Genomic DNA, 15,074 nt, shown 5'->3' on the forward strand with positions numbered 1-15,074 from the left:
ACCAAAAAAAAAAAAAAGAAGAAGAAGAAGAAGACAGCATGAGATCTCCCGAGTTTACCAGCTAAGCTCCATGCACAGGTGCTGCTGTCAGGTCCCTTTGTGGGCCTCCAGGCTTTGAGCTGGGAGCACTTGCACTTTGTCTAAAGAACACTGTAGGTCCCAGCAATTTCCCAACTTCACCTTTAGCACAGTGTGTAAATGGGCCAGAGAGATAAAGTGTTTGCTGCTCTTGTAGAGGGCTCAAGTTCGGTTCCCAACATCCACATGGCAGCTCACAACCCTCTAGAACTCCAGTCCCAGGACAGCCAGTGCCCTCCTGGAGTCTGAGGACACATGTACTCATGAGCACACGCACACACAAACCCCCAGTGGGAAGCTGGGTCATGGCTGAGAACTTAGTCTAAGAACCTGGACTCCAACGCCGGGTGTGGTGGTGCACGCCTTTAATCCCAGCACTCGGGAGGCAGAGGCAGGAGGATTTCTGAGTTCGAGGCCAGCCTGGTCTACAAAGTGAGTTCCAGGACAGCCAGGGCTATACAGAGAAACCCTGTCTCGAAAAACCAAAAAAAAAAAAAAAAAAAAAAAAAAAAGAACCTGGACTCCAGACCAACAATAATAAAAGTAGCTTTCACTGTAAGAACAAAGTCTAGGGTGGGAGCCCTTTCAGCTTGGGAGTCTTGATTGAGGTGTCAGCATGAAGCCTAAGCCGGGAGTTGCTATAAATTCGGGTCTTAACCCTGGCATCTGTGTCTGCAGGTCCCTGCAGAGTGCTGTGCTGTGTCCTGGGCCTCCACCCACTTCTCACCTGTTAAAACAGCCACATGTCACCAGATGTTATCTAGTAGTGACTCTTGACAGAATTACCTAGGGGTGAGAGCCATCACTTTAGTGAACACATTTAATTTCTTTACAATTCAAATACCAACTCTGGAGGGCGGGATATGCCTTTCCATCCAGGACCCTCTCAGGGAGTCCTCCCTCCACTGTAGAAATTGTCCCCCGATAAACAGGATGAAGGAGACGAAGTGCCAGCACTTGAGCGAAGATTGGGGTGAATGGGGTTCCTAGGAGGTCGAAGTCTCATAGAGTTTCTGGATTTCCTCTTGGTATATCTTGACCACAATGGACCTGTTCATCTTGCTCATGGGTCCTGTGACGGAAGCAAGGCTGTGGTGGGCTTCCCTGCCACCTTCCCCCAGGGGTCCCCACTCAGAAGCCTGAGCCAAGTTGTCAAGAGGATTGAGTGCTTGTTAAGGGTGTGTGGTAGCTGGGGTAGGAGAGAACTGGGAAGTAGCCAAGAATTCTCTTCAGAAGTCCCTGAGGGCAGTGGTTAAAATATAGGCGTAAAGTTGCCACCCCATAGACCTAGAGTCCAAACAGCCTCCGGCCTGACTAGTCCAGAATCTTCTAACATTCAGATGCTGCCTCTGCACCCCCAAAAGTCAGGAATTGCATCTGAAGATGGCCCATCTTCCAGTTGGAAGGAAAGATACGGGATTGGGCTCAGCGCACTTGAGTTTTATACAAGCAAGGCTTGGATATGGGAGGTGATTTTGAATTTTTATTTTATTATGTGTCCTTGTGTGTGTGCATGTGTGTACATGTGCTTGCAGTGCCCTGGGAGGCCAGAAGAGGGCTCCAGAGTTAGGCTTGGATATGGGAGGTGATTTTAAATTTTTATTTTATCATGTGTCCTTGTGTGTGTGCATGTGTGTAGATGTGCTTGCAGTGCCCTTGGAGGCCAGAAGAGGGCTCCAGAGTTAGGTGATTATGAGCTGCTCAGTTTTTGTGGGTCCTGGGAACTAAACTTGGATCTTCTTCAAGAGCAGCAAGTGCATTTAACCTCTGAGCCATCTGGTTCCAGGGCCATCCCTCCCTCCCTCCCTCCCTTCCTCTTTCCCTCCCCTCCCCTCCCTGTGTGTGTGCGCCAAGCCAGAAGAGAAGAGTCAGATGTCCTACCCCATCTCTCTCTCTACTGTCCATATTCTTTCAGCACAGGGTCTCTCACTCAACCGTGAACTAAGCTGGTTGGCAGCAAGCCCTTGTGTCTCTGCTCTCAGCACTGGTATGAGAGGCCTGCAGCTCCACATCCAGCCTTTTTGATGAGCTCCTGTGTTCCTTATGCACAGCCCTCACAGCCACTGAACATCTGAGCTCTGTGTGTGTGTGTGTTTTTCTCCTGAAGCAGGATTTCACCATGTAGACCAGGCTATCCTGGAATAAACTATGTAGACCAGGCTTGCCGCAAACTCACAGAGGTCCACTTGCTTCTGCCTCTCACATGCTGGGATTAAAGGTATGTGCATCACTCCTTCCAACTTTTTTTTTTTTTTGGAAACTATTTCATTTTCCTGGTACTGGTCAAGTAAACTAGGCTGATAATCCAGGTATCACAAGGAATTCTTACCCTCCCCAGCATTGGAATTACAAGTGAACTAGGAGCCAGGTGGAGCCTTTAACCTCAGCACTCAGGAGACAGAGGCAGGCAGATCTCTGAGTTCAAGGCCAGCCTGGCCTACAGAAGGAGTTCCAGGACAGCCAGGGCTATACAAAGAAACTCTGTCTTGAAAAAAAAATGAAGCAAACAAACAAAGTGTATTGCACCTGGAGAGATGGCTCAGGGGTTAGAACACCAACTGTTTCCGCAAAGAGCCTGGGTTCAATTCCTAGCATGTGGCAGCTCACAACAACCGCGACTCCAGTCCCAGGGGACTGATGCTTTTCTGGCTCTGCTGGCACTGGACAAACATGCTCAACTTTCATGCATGCAGTCATATGCATAAATATAAAAATAAACCTTTAAAAACAGCCACCTGTATGCCTCTAGTGTTTTGGTTTTTGTTTGAGGGTGTTGATTGTTTGCTGTGTTTGTAACATGGGTTCTGGGAATCAAACTCAGGTCTTCAGCTTGGGCAGTCAGCATCTTTACAAACTTAAGCCATCTCTCTATCCCCAGGTTTGTTTATGAGACAGGGTCTTCTCTCTGTACCCTGGACAGCCTTTGAACTCATGATCCTCCTGCCTCAGACTTCAGGGTGCTCAGCTGACAGATATGTACCTGTTTTAAATGTGTTTTGTTGTAAAAATCAGCTAAAGCTGCATGAGCCCAGACCCTTCCCATACTTAATGGAAGCCTGGGGCCAAGAGCCTGAGGCTCCATGGTCCACCCATACTCGTCACTCACCAAGCTCCCCTCCGTCCACAGAGAAATCGTTGTCTAGAATGACCCACTTAATGATCTTGGCACCCATTGAGGGCGCCTCCGAATTCACATCCTGAATGCCCTGGTTAATGAACTCTGTGACCAAAGGGTCACGGTCATATAGGACGTCTGACAACCAGGTGGACTGGCTTCGAAGCTTCCGACAGCAATCGACGACCTCACTGGTCAGGTTACTCCGAGCCTCTCCAGTCTCTGGATTTATCTGACACTGTGGAGAGGGACAGAGATGATGTTTTGTGAGCACCTCCTTCAAGGCTGGCCTCCATCAGAGCCAGCCTGCAGTCCAGTGATCACGCAAGCCCCACAAAGCACACATCTTGGAGTTCATTCTCCCCTTCACCATGTGGGTCTTGGGGATCATCTCTAGCCGTCAGGCTTGGCAGCAAGCACTGTTACCCACTGAACCATCTCTCAAGCCAGATCTCTTGGCTCCCCAAAGCCCATCTTCTCAACCAGACTGGTTGATATCCTCAACTTGGTACCTTGATGCCAATGGCCCTGTCCACACTGTGAGGGACACTGTCTACATGGGGAAATTCTAGATCCTTCTACATTGTCACACCTGCACCCCTCCTCAGAACCAAGTAGAGGCAGGATGTAACCCCACATAAAAGCTGCCTCGGCACACCTTCCGGACCTAAAGTCACCATTAAAAAACACCCGTGGGGACGCCTGGCTTTCCAGAGAGGCTTAATTGAAATGAAAATGCCCACAAGTAGGCCTGGTGAGTTGGTTCAGTGGGTGAAGGCCTCAAAAGCCTGAGGAAATGAGTTTCATTCCTGGAACCATGGGAGGAGAGAGCCCACTCCACAAAACTGACCTCACTTCTGTGCTGTGTACATGAACACATCATGGTGATGATGATGATAATAAATTTTAAGCCAGGCATGGTGGTGCACGCCTTTAATCCCAGCTCTTGGGAGGCAGAGGCAGGAGAATTTGAGTTCGAGACCAGCCTGGTCTACAGAGTGAGTTCCAGGACAGCGAGGGCTACAAAGAGAAACCCTGTGTGGGGGTGGGGGGGGGGAGACCTTTGTGTGTAAGGGTCTGTGTACATGTTCGTGTGTGCACAGTGCATGGAGGTCAGAGGTCAGCCTCGGGTGTTGCACCTCTGGTGCTGTCTACCTTTTTAATTCAAGGCAGTTTCTCTCCCGTGGCCTGGGGCTCACAGTTTCCTCCCCAGCACTCGGGATTATAAAGTGCTCCATCATGCCCATCTTTACACATGGAACTCAGACTTAGGTCCTCATGGTTGTAATAGCAAGTGCTTTATCCATGGGGCGAATCTCCTGGCCCTTAAATTGTTTCTGATTAGGTATTTAGTCACAGTGAACAAAACAAAACAAAAGGCCACTAAAACGATGACTCTCATCCAGCCACCCTTCTGGTCAGAGTCTTGCTCCGTGGGTACCTTCAATGTGAGGAGGGCGCACAGATACGGGGCGTCCTGGCCCACCAGCATGGCATAGCGGACGATGGGGATTCGCGTCCTCACCCGCTCCTCGATGGGATACGGGTTGACCGTTTCCCCCGAGCTCAGCTTGATCAAATCTGAAGTAACAAAGAGAGGCATTTGTCTCTGAAAAGCCACATCAAGGGTGGGGCACAGCCCCAAACATCCCCTTCCCTAGGAAGTGGAGCCAGCCATGTGATGTGCATTTCTCACCGTTATTGTTCCCCAAGACATAGAGGAACTTGTCGAAATCCAAGAAGCCCAAGTCGTTCGTGTGTAGCCAGCCGTGGTTGTCCACCTTCCTCTCTGTGCTTTGCTTGTCTCTGAGGTACCCCATGAATACGTGGCGGCCCCAGATACACAAGTTCCCGATCCCATCCTTGTGCTCCTTTTCCACCTTTGTGTGGGTTTGGGGAAGCGCTTTCCCAGAGCTGTGGACAAGAAGGGCACCATAACAGGACTGACATGCGCCCCCACCAGAACATGATACCCCTTGGGCTTCAGCCTCTCTCTCCACCCCTTCTCTGTCTCTCAATCGGAACAAGGCAGCACAGAGAAGAAAAGAAAAAATCAGGTTAAGGCCCCAAAGTGCAGTCAGGAGAGAATGACACATTCACACCGCCTACTCTGGGTGTGGCTTGGGTCAATATGGTTGGCCAGAGGCCAAAGCTTGGTGTGCTTGTACATGTCTGTCACCTCAGTGTTTGGGAAGCTGAAGCAAGGGAATGCTGTAAGTTTGAGGCTAATGTAGCTACACCGGGAGATCCTGTCTCATAAAACAAAATGTAACAAAGTTGGGCAGGGGCTCATGCCTTTTATCCCAGGACTCAGGAGGCAGTGGCAGGCAGATCTCTGAAAGTTTGAAGTCAGCCTGGTCTACAGAGGGAGTTCCAGGATAGCCAGGGCTACACAGAGAAACCCAGTCTCAGAAAAAAAAAGAAAAAAAAAAAAGCCCCCAGTATCCTCTCCCACCCCCAATCCCACACATGAGCAGAGGCAAACGTTGCTGGCTTTCAAAACTGCTGTGCCTCACCCCATTCAGAGCAGTAGTGTCCACAGGAGCCCCATCTGCCAGTCTGTTGCCAGGCTCACAGAAGAAGGCTGTCCACCATGTATGGATACCCAAAACTTGCTTGGTACTCATAGGGGCCTTGGGTCCTACCTCCATCACCACCCCAGTCCCGCACCACGGAGAGAAGCGGTCCAAAAGAGGAAAGCCACACCCACGAGGCTCAGCAGTCGCCTTGCTTTGGGGTGGCCTGAATCCTGGGGATCTTCGGATTGGGCTGCTGTCCTGAGGGAAGACAGAGGCGCATCCACACCCACCTCAGTATCCGGTAAGCCTGCAGGTTGGACACTGTGTGTAGCCCCGTGCACTCCGACAAGCCGTACAACTCCATGATAGGGATGTTTACGCTGAGGAAGAAATCCAGCGTGCCACTCGGCAGCCCCATGCCCATGTTTAGAAACTGCTGGCAGTGGTTGAGACCCAGGAACTTCCTGGCAGGCTCGAAGGTCAATCTCTTGGCCAGGCCGAAGCACAGCGGCTGGTGGATCTCCCTTTAGAAGCAGAGCCGTGGGTGGAAGAAGCAGAACCTGTGATCTCTGCTCCAGGGTCCCATCCACCCCACCCACCCCCACCCCCACCCCCAGGCTCAGCACCCTGCGCCCCGGGTCCAGAGCCTGCTGTACCCCATCATCAGCTTCTTGTTGGTGTGGAGGCCCATGCGCATGGCCCAACGGTCGATCCTTCTGCGGAAGGCGGTGGAGTCCAGGAATTTGGTCTTCAGACTGTCCAGCATGCGGTCCCACACCCACGGAATGCCGCAGAACGTGGTGGGCTGGACCTCGCGGAGCAGCTCCATCAGGAAGCCCTGAATGGGACGGGATGGGGTGCTGGGGGACCCCCATGCACATTAGGGATACGAGGCGGGAAGCTTCAGCCCGGGGAACCAGGATGGGACCCAGGACAGCTCAGGTGACATGCCAGCAGAGGTGCCTTCCCCCGAGTAGGGGAGAAATGTAAAGGCCAGACCAGAGGTCAGGAGATGGAGGGAGTATGTAGCACCCTTGCCCTCACCCTTCTCACTTCGACCCTGTACCTGCTCCCACAGCAAGGAACAGAGTGACCATTCCCACCTCATCCCCCAACCCCCACCCCTGTCTTTGCTGCCCATATTGGGCCACTGTCTCTCTTACCCCAGCACTCACCGTGCCGGGGGTTCGTGGCAGCCCACTCCACTTCCCTGAGTCTATCGAGGGGAAATAGACTGTCCCAGCCACGGAAATGGCCACCCAAACGTCCAAGATCTGTATTCCAGGGAAGCAAAGTGGCAGGTAACTCACGAGGATCTCCTGACCTTGAGGTGGACACTTGAACCCAAGGCTTTGAACGGTGGCTGCTGTGGTCCATGTGATCTGAAAGGTACCTTGCTAAGTACAGTCTAGGTTCTTCGTTACACAAGAGGCCAGGCTGGGCCAGCCCCTCAGAGAGGGCCATTACTCACGTTGTCATGGCTCAGCATTATGGCCTTCGAGGGCCCTGTGGTACCCTGGTTATATACCAAAGCACAGCACTGATTGGGCTTCAGTGTGTCGATGATTTTGTCCAGTTTTTCATCCGAGATGCCATCCGCGAGGTCCAAGAAGCCTTTCCACTGCAGAAAGGCTGGTCAGTGGGCACTGGAGAGTAGAAGCTATCCCAGACACCCTCCCAGCCCACCCACCTCAGCTTCAATCATACACTGGGATATTTCTCAGCCATGAAAAGGAAAGGCATTTGATGCAGCCCCCAAATGGAGAAACTCTGAGAATATGATCCCAGGTAACCAAGGACACACAAAAGAATCCCACTTTGGGCTTTCTGGACTCTCACCCTGCACTGGGCTTGGCCTCAGTCTCCAGGCCTGTGATTGGCTGTCCTGCCCTTAATCCCCTGTTTGGACATACCGAGTATAGATTTGGCTGCACTTCCTGGATATCTTCTCTGTACTGTATGATGGCCTTGAGATGCTTCAAGTAGCCCTGGATCTGCAGGGCAGCATGGGGTCAGCACAGGCAAAGATAAGGGCCCCTGAGCCAGGGATTGCTCCACACACAAAAGGGACTCCCAGTGCTCTTGTTTGTTTTCACGACTGGGGAGATGGGGGTCTCCTATAGCCCAGGATGGTCTCAAACTCACTATGTAGTTGAAGATGCCCTTGAACTCCTGGCAGGTCTTACTGCCATATACTGTTTTGTGGTGCCAGGTCAGGGATGGAACCCAGGGCCCCATCCAGGCTGGGCGAGCATTCTGCCCACTGAGCTCAGCCCCAGTGTGTGTGTGTGTGTGTGTGTGTGTGTGTGTGTGTGTCTTTTTAGTTTTATGTATATGTAAATGTACATGCCTGCATATCTGTATATGCACTGTGGAGGCTAGAAGACAGCATCAGATCTCCTGGAAGTGGAGTTACACTTTGTGAGTCACTATGTGGGTGCTGGGAACCCAACCTGGGTCCTCTACAAGAACAGCAAGGAGAACACTGCAAGTGCTCTTCAGCCCCTGCCCCAGTGTTCTTACTGTGTGAAAATATAGGATTATTCCATTGTAAACCATTTGATTTTCTACTTCATGGTGTATAGCCTCACTCGTGCTAGGCAGGGGCGCTTCGCTGCTAAGATGCACACCCCCATTTCTTACCATTCATTGCTATTTTTATTTCATTTCTGACGCACGCATGTGCGTGTGTGTGTGTGTGTGTGTCTGTGTGTGTGTGTGTGTCTGTGTACATACACACATGCATGCGCTCACAGGTACTCACCAAAGATGGCATGGGTGTCTTCTTCTATTGCTCTCCACCAATACCATTTTTCAAATTTAGTACTAATACTGTGTGTGTAATGCAGGCATGGGTATCCCAGACCCCCACGGATTGAGAGCATTCCAGATCCACAGACCCCAGAGCACCTTACCTGGTTAATCTTTTGCAGCTGTCTGTCATTATCCACCACAAAGATGTCCATTTCTGCGGTCTCAGCGATGACTTGGCAGGCTTTGGGGGAGATGCTGCTCAAGATGCCCACAGAGATGCCACTGGAAAAATAATTCAGAAACTGAAGATCTACCAGTGAGGGCTTTGGGGGAACTGTTGGGTTCTTGGGAGTCTTCATATCCTGTTGGAAGGTGGGGCTCAGGGGAAACTCCTTCTAAGCTCCCCCAAATGTTCTATATGAGTGTAGGGACAGCTCAGTGATAGGGTATGGACAAAAATAGGAAGTATTCCTAAAGGAAGGGGCATTATATGTTGGGGTCCACAGGACACATATGAGTTGGATGAGGAGAGAAAATGGGAAGAGAGGAAGGAACATGAGAAGGACTGGGTAATTAACAAACTGAACTGCAGCCACGTACGCTCCCCGAACTCAAAGAGCCCACCTAGCTCCCAAAGAGGCAAGACCCCAAGACTCTCAGAGGACATGCCAGGTGTCTCCCTTACCCTGCCATGATAGCTCCAATGCTGGCAATCACCCACTCCGAGGAATTGATGCCCATGATACCCACACCATGGAAGCGTTCCAGACCCACCTGAGGGAGGAGAAGCTTTTGTGAGACTCGGAAGCCCTCACCCTGACCTCATAGGAGTCTTCGGCTAAGGAGATCAGTCCCTCTGGATGGTTTGTCCTCCAGACACAGGTGCCACACAGTGGGAATGCTGAGAGGGCACTGACACCACACACTTCTGTTAATCTACCCATCGGGGTGCATATGCAGTTAATCACTACACCTGCCCACCCACCTTCACACTCATTTATGCCCTCACCCCCACTCATTCACCCACCCATCCACCGATCCACTCACCCACTCATTCACCCCACCCACCCATGCACCCACCCATCCACTCACCATCCATCTTCAATGTTACCCCAACACACCAGGCTTGCATTCTTTACACAGAATGTGTCCTTTAACCCAGGGCCCTTGCATGGTCTGTGCCAGTGGCTTGGTGTGTTCATCCCTAGATTTTCTGATAGCTTTTTCCTCCACTTAGCTGAGATTTTGCTGTCTGTGAACCCCTCCCTCCTTCGTCACAATACTTTCTTTAAAAGTTCATCTCCTTCCTCTGATTCTTTCTCCACCCACCACCACCATCTTTAGTGTGCTCTGACCCTCACCTTACTTATTAGGCTGACTGGCAAGTCACTTCAGGTTTCTCTTATCCCCTCCCCTAATCTGAAGGATGGAGCTTTTAAAACTTCATTTATTCAACAAACACCAGAGGGTTAGAACAGTAGCTTCTCGTGGAACCGACCAACTAACAAACATGCCATCATGACACCAGGTAACCAGAAAGACAGGATTCAATTCCCAGCATCCATGTGTTATCTGTAACTCCAGCTCCAGGGATCTGGTGCCCCTTTTCCACCTCTGTGGGTACCAGTCATGCACATGGTACATAGGCACGCATGTAGGCAAAACATCTATCTACACAAAGTAAATTTAAAATAAAATCAAAGTATATATGTATATATATATATATATATATTGAATATCTACATACACATGAAATCTTAAACAAACAAAAAAACGACTAATGATTTAAAAGGAGGTGGAGAGATGGCTCAGTGGTTAAGAGCACTGACTACTCTTGCAGAGGTCCTGAGTTCAATTCCCAGCAACTACATGGTGGCTCACAGTCATCTGTAATGGGTTCTGATGCCCTCTTCTGGTGTGTCTGAAGATAGTGACAGTGTACTCGTATATATAAAATAAACAAGATCTTAAACAAACAAAAAAACCAAAAACCCTGAGGAAAGACAGGCTGGGAGCTGGCTGCCTTGGTAAAACCCTTGCCATGTGACAGTTATGACCTGAGTTCCAACTCTCAGTCAAGTGTGGTGGGCAAGTGTACTCCAGTGCTGGGGAGACACCAGGAGGACGCCTTACACACATGCGATTGGAGAGCTCCAGGTCAGCAGGGCGACCACATGCATGTGTGCTCATCCCCCTCCACACAAGGACATGCCACTCACAGAGTGAAACCAGCACTCACGTCTGTCCTCACAGGGGACCTGTGGACCAGATCCTTCCACCGTCAGTATGTGTACATTCTATAGTAGATGTATTACGAAAGGGAGCTGGAGCGATGGCTCAGCAGCTAAGAACAGGTATTCTCTTGCAAAAGACCAGACTTTAGTTCCCAGCACGGCATCTGGAGCTCACCCATCTATAACTCCAGGTCTAGGAGACCCATGCACATACCCACACGCACAATTAAAAGTAAACAGCAGAACTTTTTGGGGTTTTTTTGTGACAGGTCTCACTCTGTAGACCAGGCTGACCTCGAAGTCACAGAGATCCACCTGCTCTGACTCCCGAGTGCTGGGATTAAAGGTGTGCGTCACCAGTGCCCAGCGTCTGGCCACATTTTTAAAAATTAGTAAAAGATACAGACCTTATAAAGTTAATATATAAACACATTAAATATAATTTTCAATATTATTTTATAAAGATTTATTTATTAATTTTATGTATATGAGTACACTGTAGCTGTCTTCAAACACACCAGAAGAGGGCATCGGATCTCATTACAGATGGTTGTCAGCCACAATGTGGTTTTAGGGAATTGAACTCAGGACCTCTGGAAGAGCAGTCAGTGCTCTTAACCACTGAGCCATCTCTCCAGTCCAGTTTCTAATATTCTGTGCACACAAATACTTATGATCTACACAACCTACATTATACATGTAATGCATTTGGCACTGTTTTGTATTTTCATGTGTATGTAGATATTCAATATATGTATACTTTGATTTTTTTTAAATTTACTTTGTGTAGATAGATGTTTTGCCTACATGCGTGCCTATGTACCATGTGCATGACTGGTACCACAGAGGTGGAAAAGGGGCATCAGATCCCCTGGAGCTGGAGTTACAGATAATGTTACAGATAACACATGGATGCTGGGAATTGAACCCTGGTCCTCTGTAAGAGCAGCCACTGCTCTAACCACTGTGCACACTCAGCCCCTATTTGTATATGTTGCATATAGGAAAGCATACATTATACATGTAACACATATGTGTGAAAGCTTCCATATTTACGGGTATGCACTCTCTAGATTTTAATATGGATATGGATATATATATATGTGTATATATATATATATATATATATATATATATATATACAACAGTGGGTATACCTGATACAGCTCTCTATGGTTATGCACATACAAGATTAAAGACACAGCTGGGCAGTGGTGGCGCACGCCTTTAATCCCAGCACTTGGGAGACAGAGGCAGGTGGATTTCTGAGTTCGAGGACAGCCTGGTCTACAGAGTGAGTTCCAGGATAGCTAGGGCTACACAGAGAAACCCTGTCTTGAAAACAAAAACAAAAACAAAAACAAACAAACAAACAAACAAAAATTTTAAAGACACAAAATATGTGTGACACGGAAACAAAACTATCATCCATGTCTAATTACACACACATTAATGCACATTTGATATGCAAAATGAAATCTTGTACTTGAGGAAACTGAGACACGACACAGAGTGACAAACAAGTCACGTGACTAATGGTGGCATGACACTCCTGGTGGGAATAAGCAACCTGAAGAGGAGCGCAAACCGCAAGTGAGCTCCGCCCATAACACACAGCGGTGCTAGAGGGGCGAGCATGCGCAGGAGGGGGATGAGTCACCTGTGGACTTGCTTGCACAGGAGCTGTACCTTGAGGAAGGCCTTGGCAGCGCGCCGGCAGGCCTCGTAGTACTCGATGTAGGTGAGCAGTTGCCAGCTTTTCTTGTACTTGGAGCCGATCGCCAGGTAGTGCGAGTACTTAGTGGCCGCGCTCATGATCAAGTCGGGAACTGTGACCGGAGGCTCGTTCTCCAGTGGGTCCTTGCCCATGCGCAGCTGCACCTGGCCTTCTCGCTTAGATGTCCAGTAGCTGGAACCTGTGGCGGGGTCAGAGGTCACTCCATTTGTTGGGACGAGAGATGAGGTCCTCGGGAGGACAGAGAACCACTCTCCCCAGAACAGGGCAGAAGATCAGAAGTCACTTCCCCCACGAAGATCGGAGGAAGAACAGGGAGTCATTGTCACTGTCCCCTGTTGTGGACAGCCCTGGGGCTAATTATATTTGATGTCAATTCCGTTCTCCTGTGAGTGGCTGTGAACAAGGAATGAGTCAGCACTCAGGTGATTTCCTGTAAACCTGCTTCCCGCCTTAATTTGTAGACTAAAGGAGAGCTGATGATTGGGCAGATAAAAGGGAAGGTGGTAGTGAAGGTGGGAGAGAGAAGGAGAAAATGGAAGAGGGAGAGGACACAGAGGAGGAGGAGGAAGAAGAAGAAAAGCGGAGCAGAAGCACATGGCCTGGAGATGCCGCGAGTTCTAAGGGGTCTCATAGATGTGGAAGATGGTAGTGTAGCGGTAGATCTGCCCAATCTAGGCGTACAGCATGTCTTCATATTAATTGTGTTGTGTTTTCATTGCCAGGGCATATTTGGGTTGGAGAGATTTACTGCAACAGTCCCCCACCCTCCACCCCCATCCCTGCCACCTCAGGTGGATGGAGGTCAAAGGTCACTCTCTACAAGAGAATGGGACAAAGGACAGGAATGCTGTTCACTGCTCCCTGACCCACAGAAAGGAGAACATGGAGTCAGGGTTACTGTTCCCAAGTGGACAAGGCCTTGATGGTTGGTCACATGATCACCCTGGCAAAGGTCACATGGCCATAGGTATCACCCTTACCCCGGTTACTTAAGCCCTCTCCACAGGACTTCAACGCCCACTGGCCACCTACCCCAGTAGACCAGTGCTGCTCTATTACCTGATCCCAGTGTGCCTGGGCTGACAAGAGGACCCCTGCTGCCACCCCCACCCTCTCCCTGCACCGGGGGGGGGGGAGGGGGCAGCTCCCACCTGGGGTCAGTATCTCAAAGTTTTCTGCCTTCTTCAATATTGTACTGTGAATTTTGTTCCTCAAGATGGTTTTGGTTTTGAGGATCCTCCCAGAGGACTGAAGGTTATCTGATTCCTTAGGGTCAGTCATCCCCACGACACAGACCCAGCACAAAGATGTTCACGCACACAGTTACAGAGGGCAGAGGACCAGGTGTCCACAGTGGGGTGTCTGCCTCCTCAAAGGGCGGGGTGGATGATGGTGGAATTGGCCAGAGAAAGACAGGAACCTCACAGACCAGGATAAGAGAGCAGGAGTGGGTGCTGGCAAAAGAAATAAAACAAGCTGGGTGTTAGTGGGGGACATTTCTTGTGTGTGGCGTGTATGCAGACATGTGGAAGCTAGACAGAGGTCGTCAGCAAATCTCTTGTTTCCTCAGCTATGTTCCTTCCATTGGGGCCTGTCTGGCAGTGACCATCCACACCTCTCCCTTCCCGAGCCCATAGCTTGCCTATTGACTAAGCTGACTGCCAGTGAGCAGTAGGGGTCTCCTGTTATAGGTGTGTGCTGCTGCACCCAGCTTTTTGTGGGGGAGAGAGGACTGAGCTCAGGTTCTCCAGTGGGTGAGTGCCGTGTGAACTCAAGGGTAGCCTGGGCTACATGAGACTCTGGAGAGGGGAGTAGGAAAGAAGGGAGAGGGAAGAAGGAGAAAAGAATAGAGTTTCCAGTACCTTCTGTGCCTAGTGGCACTGGTGTTTCCTGAGAGGCTGGGGCAGATGTTGTTGTCCTCAGCCCTCTCTCCCCACCACAGGCTGCCACTTTATCAACTGGTACGGCAGTGGTGACTCTTGTCCAGATCTGTCACCACCTCCCACTGAAGCCACAGAAGGACAAGCAGCCCCCCCAGACTGGACATCCTCCAGAACATTCCCTTCTACATTTCAAGGCAGTTGTTGTGACATCACTGTGTTCCGTAAGCCAGGGCCACAATGGCAACATGACCCAAGGTCCCCTTCCATACACCAGAAACCATTGAAATAAGAGACTCAGGTCTGTCACACAGTCATATCCACACAGTAGCCATGCTTCTTAGCTCATGGTCACTGACAGAGGAGGGAGAAAGGGTGTGGACACTCCAGGCTGAGAGGACATCCTGAAAAGATGCCCATGCCAACATGGAGGAATGATGATGACCCTGTCCAGTGAAATATGTCAGACGAGGGCACATACCCCAGGGTCGCACTTGCAGGCTCCAGAGCAAGTCACAGAGACAGGAAGTGGGTGGTGCAGACCTGGGAGGGGATGGGAGTGAGCACTGAATTGGGGCAGAGCTTCAGACTGGGGAGACCGAAGGCTCTAGAACTGGATGGTGATGATAGTTTCACAGTGTGAATGCATGTGCATAAAGCCTGGGCTACATTTTAACTCCCTGTGTAGCCAAGGATGACCTTGAATTTTTGGTCCTCCTGCCTCCACCGTCCCCAGTGTTGGTTTGACAGGCATGT

General features: G+C 50.1%; 1 protein-coding gene across 1 annotated transcript; it reads right to left on the reverse strand.

Moving 5' to 3' along the window:
• Positions 1-1,064: 1,064 nt before the first annotated feature.
• LOC110283661 (long-chain-fatty-acid--CoA ligase ACSBG2-like) lies at positions 1,065-14,491 on the reverse strand. The gene is made up of 14 exons (XM_021149076.3): positions 14,301-14,491; positions 13,590-13,892; positions 12,390-12,616; positions 9,152-9,240; positions 8,628-8,748; positions 7,626-7,706; positions 7,184-7,333; positions 6,888-7,094; positions 6,369-6,550; positions 6,003-6,236; positions 4,890-5,107; positions 4,635-4,774; positions 3,185-3,431; positions 1,065-1,150 (listed from the first exon to the last, which is right to left on the reverse strand). Exons 2-14 carry the CDS (start codon positions 13,717-13,719, stop codon positions 1,065-1,067), a joined length of 2,112 nt encoding a protein of 703 aa, XP_021004735.1. The 5' UTR covers positions 13,720-13,892; positions 14,301-14,491.
• Positions 14,492-15,074: the final 583 nt, after the last annotated feature.

Source organism: Mus caroli, unplaced genomic scaffold, assembly GCF_978045245.1.
Source record: "Mus caroli unplaced genomic scaffold, Mus_caroli_1 scaffold_18, whole genome shotgun sequence".
NCBI lineage: Eukaryota > Metazoa > Chordata > Mammalia > Rodentia > Muridae > Mus > Mus caroli.

Coding starts and splice junctions, on each gene's coding strand:
- LOC110283661 (XM_021149076.3), bottom strand. CDS start 13,719: ATGACTGACCCTAAGGAATCAGATAACCTTCAGTCCTCTGGGAGGATC. Junction 9,241..12,389: donor CTGCCAAGGCCTTCCTCAAG/GTACAGCTCCTG, acceptor CTCCTCCCTCAG/GTGGGTCTGGAACGCTTCCA. Junction 8,749..9,151: donor ATTGGAGCTATCATGGCAGG/GTAAGGGAGACA, acceptor TTATTTTTCCAG/TGGCATCTCTGTGGGCATCT.